The sequence below is a fragment of the Calidris pugnax genome, unplaced genomic scaffold (genome assembly GCF_001431845.1).
Source record: "Calidris pugnax isolate Ruff unplaced genomic scaffold, ASM143184v1 scaffold41, whole genome shotgun sequence".
Classification (NCBI taxonomy): Eukaryota; Metazoa; Chordata; class Aves; order Charadriiformes; family Scolopacidae; genus Calidris; species Calidris pugnax.
The window spans coordinates 14,307,546-14,319,154 of NW_015094509.1; the positions used below are offsets into that span (position 1 = coordinate 14,307,546).

At 43.6% G+C, this 11,609-nt stretch overlaps 1 protein-coding gene across 1 annotated transcript; it reads right to left on the bottom strand.

The window, feature by feature from the left end:
* Positions 1 to 1,209: 1,209 nt before the first annotated feature.
* Positions 1,210 to 11,068, bottom strand: KCNV1 (potassium channel, voltage gated modifier subfamily V, member 1). Its single transcript, XM_014965272.1, has 3 exons — positions 10,482 to 11,068; positions 8,161 to 8,687; positions 1,210 to 2,021 (listed from the first exon to the last, which is right to left on the bottom strand). The coding sequence occupies exons 1-3, from the start codon at positions 10,961 to 10,963 to the stop codon at positions 1,510 to 1,512; spliced, it is 1,521 nt and encodes a 506-aa protein (XP_014820758.1). The 5' UTR covers positions 10,964 to 11,068; the 3' UTR covers positions 1,210 to 1,509.
* Between the last annotated feature and the right edge of the window lie 541 nt (positions 11,069 to 11,609).

Consider the following 11,609-nt stretch of genomic DNA (forward strand, 5'->3'; position numbering starts at 1 on the left):
AATGTAAATAATGTCTGTACTTATATTGCCCACAAGAAACATGAAATGAGATCTGTGATTTTTTTATTAATTTAACCTATTTGAGTTACATGCATACCGTGGCAATGTCACAGTCTAGGACAATGAAATTATATTAAAGAAAAGCTTTGATTGCTAAGAATGATATTAGGCCACTGCAGAGGTAAGTGGTGGGAAACTTCACTAAAAATATCTTTGATTATTTTAATTTCGTACTTTGATTATTGCATTAGACTAAGCATCCAGTCCAACGAGTGTCCATTTTTCCTTTGGAAGAAAAGATTTTGATGAAAGATTTTTCTAATAATGGCTCAGTGAAGATTATTAATTTTAAAAAAATCTGTCCCACTTGGAATATCTAGTGATTTTAGTGGGAGACAGAGAAATGAATAGCTTGTTATTTTTTACCATTCCTGGTTCTTCTGATATCCACCAGTGATGTGATGAGCACAAAAACTGCTTAGCTACGCAGATAAACTGTGACATGCTGCTGTCAGACCACCTTTGTATAATGAACTAGCCACTGATTGGAGCATACGCAGAAGGGCACTAGTTACATGATCTGAAGGTGACCAATGAACAAGTTTTGTGCAACTTTGTTGTAAACTGCATAAAAACCTACAACCCCTCAGAAAAGGTGTGCTAGCTTTGCCAACTATCACCTGGCACCTCTCTCTGTACAGAACTGCATTAAGGTTTAGAAGGTAGATCTTGGCTCTGTGTGCTCATTGGCTCCTGTGGACCGGGCATGAATCTAAACCTCAATTAAGGGACAACAAAACTAAGCTTGTAGCTTCTGTGCTGCAAAGGCTGTATTAGCTCCTGCAACTTCTAGAGAGACTGCAGAGGTTCCTCTCACTATGGCATTTCACGAGTATTTCATACTTCGCTGCAGATCCTGCATCTGCTTCATACCTTCACCTGACTCCTGATAGCCACCACGTGTACAGTATCCCTTTGCTTCACCTCAAACAAGGAAATTCTCCCCCCTCCAGAGTCTAGTAACCTCTTTTTCACACAAATGGAGTAGAAGATAGGAATAAGAAAAGGGGTCAAGATGAAGCTTGTTACAGGAATGTCATCCTAAATTTGTTCAGTATTTCACTTCCTTAGCCTTTTCAGTTTTTTCTTAAAGTCTTTGACTTTTGTTCTTCCAATGCAAAGCCAAATTTTATATTCAAAACAACATGACAGTTTTCACTAAAACTTTATTATTATACATTAGCAAGGACAGAAGATTCATAGACAATGTTTGCATGACTGGACTCATTATTTCCCATCTCAGCCACCACTATCCAGGTCTGGAAGGAGGTTTCAGAGCTCCTTGAGAGACTCCATATTATGAATTCTGACTTTTGTATACAATAATTATCTCAGTCTGTTCAAGTAAGTAAAGCAAATACACAATGTGGCAAATAATAAAAAAAGAGATGCTTAATACTACATTTTTGAAGTAGTCTATTTGCTATACAAGGCTACATAACGTAAAAGTCAAAACCAAAAGTCATCTGCTCCACTGCTCCTTGTACTTGCTCTCTCTCTGCTTTTTAACCGTAACATGTCCATGACACTGCGTGCATATATGTCTCGCAAATTAACATTGATATTTGAATCACTGGACGAGTTCTTCGTGAGTTTCTTTAAAGCTTCACGCTGCCGAAGGGCAGCTTCTTTTATCTTCAGTGTAAAGTAACAGGCTGAAAAACGGTCATTTATTATAGCTATTGGCAAAGCCAAAACCAGGATTCCTGATAGTATACAAATAAAGGCCACTACCTTACCAATGGTAGTGTCTGGTCTAATGTCACCATAACCAACAGTTGTCATGGAGGTTGTTGCCCACCACCAAGCACCAGGTACACTTGTGAAAGTTGTGCCTGGCACGCCTTGCTCCACAAAGTACTCCACGGTGGAAAATATAGAGATTCCTACAGAGAGGAAAAGCAGCAAAAGGCCAACCTCCTCGTAGCACTGTGCGATAGTCATCCCAAGAGACCGTAAGCCTGAAAGACAAAAAATGCTGTCAGTAGGCTGATTCATATAGCTGCTGTCATAACTTTGCAAAAGATACTCTATTTGAAAGCTGACTGACTTTTCTTTGACTGCTAGTGAACATGCCTTAAGAAAAGGGGGTGCTGCTCTCAACACTACTGGGAAAATGTAATTTAAAGAAACGGATTAAAATGTTAGACTGAACCACTGTCATTGTCTCTGTTTCCTTAGTACAGAGCACAGAAATTTGCCTCATTGCTTGTTGTTTGAATTACATATGCATATGATTTAGAAAAACTAACCAATCTTGATTTAGTAATTGGCTATAACAAAAGATTTAGCACAAGTTTAATAAGTTATCTAAACAACCATTGTTGTGGTTTAACCTCCCCAGCAATCACCACCACCCAGCTGCTTGCTCACGCCCCACTTTGGTCCCTTTGGACAAAGCAACCCTTAGTTACCAAATCTGTGTTCCTGGGCCAGTGCTTAGAGTCCAGTTCAGTCACGAGGTAACTTTTACTTTGTCCAGGACTGTTTTCAATCCTTTCATAGCTCTCATAACCTCTCCAACCCCTCTTTCTCCACCAAAACCTATCAATGTCTTTCCCTATAGACATCAAAACAAACACAGGATCCCAGCAGCAGCTGCATCTGTGCCAAAACTGGAGATAGCAAAGCCTTCCAGTGCAAATATGACATTTTCCTGTTAATTTACTGACGTACTGCATTAGTCCTATTACTAGTGAGCTGCATAAGGAGTTTGTGTGCAGCTGACTGCTCTCCATAACCCCCCACATTCCCTTTAAAGCTGCTGCATCAAGGCTAGACTGCCCAACAAAGCAAGCAGGAAAGTAAATCCAATAACAGTGCAATGGATAAATATTGCACACATAAAAAAAGAAGGAAGATAACAGGCTACAAACTCAGCTGAGACACATGGGAGACTGAAATTATCTTTTGAATCACAAGCGATTTTTGACTGGTTTTTAATACTGTTCTTCAAAAATCTACTATGTTTTCCTTAATAAATGAGAAGAACACAGTGCTTACGAATTACCCTTCATGGGGTACACTTATATCTAAACCAGTGTTTATAAAGTAGCTTATTGGAGCTCTGCCTCTGCTCGCAGACTTCATATGCTCATTAGGATAGCAAGCAATTTGATTTGTTTTTCTTTCCTCAATCTCAAACTACAAGATGTTAAAATTTCTTCTTGCTTTTGGCTCTTTCTTCTCCCCTTCATGCCTAATGGGTTTTAAAGTTTTTATTTATGTACAGCAAACAGTGGAACTACACACTAGAGTTTGCAGGGGGTATTTCTTTTTCAGTGTTTTCTTCTGTGAACTCCATTTAAGGATTTGTCCACATCCAGATTTTATATTACTATAACTATGATCTGTTGGTTGCAATGTTTATTACAATGATATAGTTTAAATCTGCAACACAAGGGGAATACGATACATCAGTGTAATCTTTTCTCTGTTAATATGACTGCCTTCACATTTTGAAAATGCACTAAGATAAGCCGTGTGAAAGCTACGTGAGACCATTGCAAGGATCCAGATCAAACTTTCATCTTCCAAGGAAGTTACTATCATCAACTGCTCTGTAAAACCCCCAACTGAACAAGGGAGAAGAATAAGTCCTTTTGGGTTACCTAGGAAGAAGGAACTCCAATTTAAAATTACTTCTATAGCATTTATTTTCAAAGCATAAATGAGCACAGTAAAAGCCAGGGTCTGCACCCTATGATGGATCCTGAGAACACTATAGCTAAAAAACAGTGCAACTCTTGTATAAACCAGGTAAAAATAGGGAGGAACAGGGCAGTGACTGCTAACTCTTTGTACCACTTTGGTAACACCTTCAGTAAAATATTTTCCCTATGTTTAATTAGTCTGATTGTTAAGGAGTCTCACTTTTTTTTAGTATTCATAGTTCTATTATCCTCAAAACAAAGGTACTGAAAAACTGAAGAAGGTTCAGAAGAGTGTAAGAGATGATTCAGTGTCTGGAAAAACAGTGCTCAAGCTGTCTCAGTTATCAAAAAGGAAAACAGGTATTGAAGAGGTATCTTTGTTGTCCTAATGGAGAATAACAACTAAAAACCTTAAATTTGTCAAAGTCAAAGCAAAGAAACCAACTCCCCAAAAACCACCATTCCACCCCCCTCCCAAAACTACAACAGCACCTGACTTGACTCAAAATGAAACAAACAAACAGACAGACAGACAAATTAATTTTTTGGGGGGGCACATAATCACTATAATGAATTATCAGTGAACGATGATTCTCCATCTCTTCATTTCTTCAGATGAAGTCAGAAGACATTTTTAGATGAATCTATGAATCAGAAAACTTACTGGACTCCACAGCACATTCTAAATGGGAATTAGTTGGTGTATTAAAAAGAATAATATATTCTGCTATATTATATTGTAACTTTTTAAAATGTCTCTGAGCCCTAGCACACAGTCAAGCTAGGGCTGTTCCAGCACAGACACCTTAGCAAGTCTTATGCTATCCCATGAGAGCTCCTTGCCAGGAGCTGTAACAGCTTGGTTACTCGTGCTGGAGGGTGCTGAGTTGCTGTACCAGCCCTGGCATGGGGCAGGAGAGCAGCCCCAACCCTGGGGGCAGCAGGAGGAAGGGGAGGTGTTTCTGCCACAGAGGTCAAGTTCCATCTCTCTAGTGCCCCCAGGGACATGGCAATACAAGCTGATGTCTGGGACCTCCAGTCAGACACAGCATTTAAATAATCCTAAACTTTTGGCACTGGAAGTGCTGAAGATTCACTTTTTCATGTATCCAGAGGCATCTCATTCTGATACATGCTACAGCCATCTCTCAGACATATGCCTACTGCCATCAGAAGCAAGATGCTCACACCCTACTTCTCCTCAAGCAGTCAATCTGTAAATGCTTCTGAGAAGAGGACCATCAAGGCTTCACACAAAACATGGCCCCAGAGAAAGGCAACAGCTGGGGAGTGTCAGAGAACATGAGAAATGTAGGTTAAGTTCTCACCTATTCTTGCAGCCACTAAAATCCATAATTTTGATATCTCAGAAGAGTGGTCTCACCTTCCAGTTAAACATTTTCCGGGTAGAGGTACTACTGATTTCTCAGTTGCTCCTTGAAGAAGTATAGCACTTTGCACAAGTCATTACACACCCACATTACAACCAGTCTAGCTCCAGTGTTTCTTGGCGTAACAGCCCTCCTAATAGGTTGGTTCAGCTTTCAAATGGGCAGAAATGAGTCTTCCTTTTTTTTTTTCCTGTTCCTTCCCCACAAAAACAGTTAACCTGTCATGTCTTTAAAAAATAAAGTGAAAAAAGAATTGGTGTTATGTTTTTTCCTAACTTGTTTTTGCCCGACAGCAGAGTCAGGCTGCTGCTGGGATCCCGGCTCTGCTCTGGGTCTGCAGAGATGTTCTCCTTGTGATCACCCCTCCGTGGTGAAAGAGGTATTGCTGCCTGCAGCCATGAATTTTCTCTTGAATCTCTTCTGATCTCACATTCCTCTTGCCACACAAAGCAGGTGAGCAGTGCATGAAGCCTTGTCCGGTCTGAGAGTGCAGGAGGCAGAGAGAAGCTTCACTGGGAGGTAGCTTTGAGCTACCAGATCCAGGGCAAGAGAGCAGAATTGTTGTGAGTGACCTCCCTAAATGCTGAGATTTTTTAGGACTGCCTAAAAAATGTGCAAGGAGGATGGTCTCTGCGTATGGTACTTACAGGGTTCATCTTATATTTGCAGCTGTGGTTAAGGGTGTGCTTAGTTTCATGTTAACAAAACCCTCTTCTGCTACATACCGCTAGTGGTCAGGAACAGGGCTTCAGATCTGCAAGTGTAGGTCTCTATTTTGATTTATTTGGGCTATGTTTCGTCTTAGTAGCAGCATCTCCTCTGACAGATGATCGAAACAGTAACTTTCTACATTTAAATTATACAGACTTGATTTAGTGTGCTGGGCCTAAGTGGGCAGCGATGGTGATGCTGTTCTGAATGGTTTAAGTAGACACGTATGTTGCTTCTTGTATTTTGAAACTGGTACTTTGGTTTTGGTAGCAAGATGATAGCTTACCTCCAGATTAGGAGACTAGATTTTGAAATAATCAGTACACTTCAACTTAACGTGGAATTCCTAAACTCTTAATGGCACTTAATATTGTGATATAACTGTGGTAATATTTTAATATTTTAATGAATTTAAGAATAGACACAGAAGTTTAGATTATCCCTGAAAGTTAATATATATCTGAACTTAACAGTTATTACAGAAGTGTTTGAAACATCTGCTTTCAAGTCGATAGAAAAAGCCTTAGAACTGTTTCATGGATTCATTTTGTAACAGTAAAATGGGATAAAATGGAAACTTTATAACTAGAATCAACATATTTCTGGATAACTGTTTTGTTATTCAGCACAAAAGTGCTTTGATGAGTTAAAATCTTTTTCTTATTTTCGAAATACAATTAGAGAGAAATGTATTCACATTACAGCTACCATCAAAAGGAGGTAGCAGCCTTTCTTGCAAAAAAACCAAACCAAAACAAAAAACAACCCAAAAACCAAATGCAAAACAATCCACCAAACCCTGCAAAAGTTATAATGAAGCAAAACAAACCCATCAACAGACTGAATCACTATAAGCTTAATTTCAACTGCTTTCTAAGGGACAGTTATGCATCAGCCTAGGCATAATCTAGGGTAGGTAAGACTAAGATACTTCCCAAACCACTATGATTATGCTCAGTAGCCTTAAAGCTACTCCCTGCCATTGGCAGGCAGGTTCATCGCCCTTCAGTGGGAACAAAAATAGTGAGACACATTCTGCTGCTGCGAGCACACTGTAACGCCTGCTGGAGAGCGGCCGGGTCACAAAGACGGTGAAGAAGTCTCTCAAAAACAGAGAAGCAGCGACCCATTCCTGCTCCATGGCAGAAAGTCCTGGAACGGTACATTGAGTGCCATGTAAGAATGACCATCACCATCTTCAGAATAGGCTAATATTGCAGGACAAAGACCATGATTTACTATTAGGATCCAAGTTTTCAAAGCTCTAAATGTTGGCTGAACATCTCTCCTGTCAAATTCAGTGCCACGTTCAGCACTGATTTAAGTGGGAACATAATTAAATCGCTTTGAAAATGCCAAGCACTGGACAACATCCTGGCATGGAGAGGGTGTGTGTGGTGGGAGTGTGGCTTTTCTTCTTTCATATATCAAGGCATGAACATGTCATGAATTAGTAATAAAAATGGGGTAAACACATGGAGAAACGCAACACCTTCTAGCTTCCTCTGATAAAATCCCACTGGAAAATGTTACCTTTTATGTCTTCCCTTCATTAGTCAGAAAGAGTGAACAAAAATGTTCTCAGAAATGCATTTCACCTTCCACCCTGGCCTGCTTGCTGTTCATTCATTGGTCTGCTGACCTGTCAGAAGTGGACACCAAGGGCCCCACACCGATGAGTGAATGCTGACTGAACCTCACACTGCTGCTCTGAGCTGCACCTGGGGCTATTCACTAAACATCCCCCGGCTGTGCTGCGCATATCACATAGATATCAGTGTCTCCAACAGGGCCAGAGAGCCCCTCAGCCCACTGCCCTGTATAATTCAGTTTTAACAGTTTTCTTGAAACATTCTCTATCTTGGTTGTTTTCAGGATCTATGATGTAGACAAAATCATGATATATTTCTTTGTTTTTAACAAAATAAATTGTGACAGGTATTATAAGCTCTCATTAATCGGCTTTTGATAATACAAGGAGTGTGGGTCCATGATCTCTGCTTCTTCTCTTGCTCTGTCCCTAACCAAATCACCTCAGATATACATTTGTAAATTTACGATATTGTGAACGAATGGTGGATGATTTACAGTATGTAATTTTGGGGCCTGTTTTTGTAAATATTCTGTGCCAACAATATACACTGGCTTTATGAAGAACTAAAATTTATTGGAGAAGGGCCCTGCCACTCAATTACCAATGTCCAAAAGTAACATTTTCACCAGCCATTACTGCTAACACTAGATTGGGTAAAAAGCCGAAATGCACACAAAATGGGGGACTGTGCCCAGGAACAACTCTTGTAGGCAGCAAAAATGGGAAGTACCACAGCCATGGCCAAAAGTACCTGTTGAATGTCTTCCCAGCTTCAGCATCCGCAGGGCTCTGAGCAGCCTCAGCACTTGGACAATGCGCCCCACATTCTCCAGTTCTTGGGAGCTCTCCCCGCCACACAGGCTCTCCACCAGCAAGGTGATGTAGAAAGGTAAAATAGCAAGAAGGTCTATGATGTTTGCCACACTCCTTAGGAAGCGACACCGATCCCGTGCACACAGGAACCTCAGAACAAACTCCACAGTGAACCACGCAATGCACAGGTACTCTAGGGCATCCAGTAGCGGTGGTGCCAGCCAGCTTAGCTCTACTGAAATCAAAGCCATGTTGGCAATGGACACAACAACAAAAGCCATGGACAGAGTGCCGAAAGTCCTGGCTGCTGCAGAGGAGCCAGGCTTTTCCAAAACTTCCCATAGTTTCTGTCTGACACTAGGACAGAGGCTTCCAGAAAAGTCCTCTTCTTCATCTTGGGCATCCAGTTCTTCTGCATCTTTCTTGATGTCTAAGGCTTCACTCAGCTCTTTCCTCCTGAAGTACCTGCCCAGAAAACCCCCAAAAAGATTTTAAATACCAGTATGCATATGTTTTTCTTAACCTCTACCATGTGAGAATACACATTAAAGTACACCTTTAAAGTACACCTTTCTGAGCTCAGAAACCCCTGATGTCAGGCATGAGGTTGATTAATTCTATTAATTGAGACCCTGCAGCATGTTTCCATTGACCTGATATTTCTATTCCCTTGTTACACATCAGTGACAGTTTGTATGTGCAGAGTAATTTTATTCTGATAGCATGTTATTTACACAGATTGTGTTGACTACAGTAGGATCTGCTGCATGACTAACACGCATTCTTGTAAGCAATCCTGCACAATCAGAGCCTCTGTTTCTAAATTGTCCTCCATTTTATTAATTATATTGCATTTTCTTTACACTGGTGTGTATCTGCAATACTGAAAGGGAAGGTATAATAAAACCCATGCAGTTCATGGGTGTAATTCTGATCAATACAGGCTATGATAACAAGGTACCTTTCTTTCTTTAAATATATAACTCCTCACACAATAACTTGCACAAGCATCTGTGCCAAGTAAAACTTACAGATTGTAAATGCATAGTTGAGTGTTTTGTTAGAGCAAGAGTATGTTTACAGAACAATTTCATGAAACAAAAACATTCCCAAAGTACACTAAAAAAATCCTTGGTTTTTTGTATCTGTATTTCTTGACTGCTGCAAATCGCAAGTCTCAGACAAAGGCAAAGGGATATGCAGTTTTGCCTTTATTTGATACACAGCTACCCCTGCATATGCTAAAGCCCCCTGTAGCTCCTGGTACCAGCAACAAAGTAGGAGCTTTCAGTTACACCTACCAGGGAAGGAAGAAAGGGATAAAAACTAGGATTCAACTCTCTCAGCTGCAGAACTGGACCATGCTAGTGTGGAATAACTTCAGTATCCTTTTGAGGTGGGGCTGCTTCTTTGTTTCTTTCTAATAATTTTGACAAAACCCCTTTAGATGAATGGCAATTATGCTCTTTAGATAATTTCTTCAGTACTAACAAGCAAACCAGTAACACTAAAAATGGTGGTGGTGGTGGTAAATTACCTGCAAATAGCATTAACAGAAACGTCCTGGGGGTGGTTCAGTCAAAACCCACCCCGTTCCTAAGCTGCCTGTTACAATTTGTCTCTAGTGAGCCATGTTCCCGCTGCTGCTGCCCCCTCCCTGGAAGCTGCTACATCCATGTGCCATGCTTCCCCTCACGGCTCCTCCTGGAGCCATGCCACCCACACTCAGCCTGGCTGGTGACCACCTCTCCTTCTGCCTCTCCAGCTTGGAGCTGGAAATCCTCCAGAATGAAAAGTGCTGGGTGGGGAAGCTCCAAACACTCCCGGCATCATGCCTGACTCCACAACCAATCCCTCTAAGTAGGATAAGCCCAAACTAGATGACTGAAAGGACATCTCTCCTGTCACAACCTTTTTTATCTTTGTCACTGTCCCTTTCAAATATGTTGAGTTCCAGGGCCAGTCTGAAGCTGGCACAGCACAACCCAGACCCTGCTCCTGTCAAGGTCTCACTATCTTACCCCCACAGCCAACCTGTCCCTCAACAGGTCGATGGTGATCTCACTCAAAACTTTTCCTCCCATTTCCTACACCCATCCACCTCCAGAGCAGGATTCAGGGCTGACCACTTCCAGCACACTTTTCCCAATGCTCTGCCACCTCATCTACCCCCACTGCTGGATCTCCCACCCCGCACCCAAGTCAATGCTCAGCACACCCAGCCCACAAGCCCGTGTGCTGCATCTTCCTACAACTCACCGGTCCCTGCAGCAGGAATCGATGCTGAGCTCATCCAAACCCCAGTACTGGATCTCCTGCAGGAAGGAGAGTGCACAGAGCTGCTCCATCACATGTAGCCTCCCTGTCTGGTAGTAATTCAGGATGTAGTGAAATGCCTGTGAGCTCCGGTCAAAAAAATATTCGTTCTCCACCAGGTTGGCATCATCGCAAAGCTCAAGGAGGCCAGAGGCCACATCCCGGGCAGCAGAGACCACTACGGCCAGTTTGCCAAGACGGGTGTCAGGGTAGCAAGACAAAGTTTGCTGGGACATCACAAAGCGACTGCCTCCGACGTTGATAGTAAAGCAGTCCAAGGAGGGAATGACCTTCTGCAGGAGCGGCCCCTGCTCTTCCTCACTGGAGAAAACACTGGAGTCCAGGGAGCCCAGGGATGTGCTACTCCCTGGTTCCTCCAGGGATGCTTGGGAAGAAAGAGACATGCAGCAGGGAGGCGACTTCATCCTGTAGCTGCCAACAGCAGCCCACACTCTGCTGGATGGAAAACACAACAAAGCTGCAGAGAAGACTGCCCCGCCGGGGGTGGGGGGGGGTGGCCGGGCCAACCTAGAAACGTATCTCTCTGCTTTGGCTACCGTCCCACGGACACCTCACCGTCCCCGCTTCCTCGGAGCGATGCCTCCATCTGCGGCGGCGGTCAGGCTGGGCGCTGAACAGCCCCGCACCGCCTACACCTGCGGGAATACAGAGGGAGCAATGGTACCTGAGACGGCTTCCCCTCCCGCCGTCCGCGCCCGCAGCCCTCGGGGAGAGCCCGGCACCATCCGCCCCCCGCTCCGGCGCTCACCTCCAGCCGCGGGGTCGAGGGCGGAGGAAACCAACCGGGACAGCGCGACACCGAGACCCGGCTCTGGCGGGGCTTCGGGCAGCCCGGGGCCGCCCCGCCGCGCCCCGACGGCATCCCGAGGGGCTGCGCCGCGCCCCCTCCGTCCCGAGGCACCCTCCCCCGCCATCACGCTTCGCCCGGAGCCGCCGCCGAAGTTGCCCCCCTTCACCGGGGCGTCTCGGCGCGGCTGCCTCCCCCTCGCCCAGCCTGTCCCCAACCGCCCCGCCGCCCCCCCGCCTTACCTGCCCGCCGCCCGCGGCTGG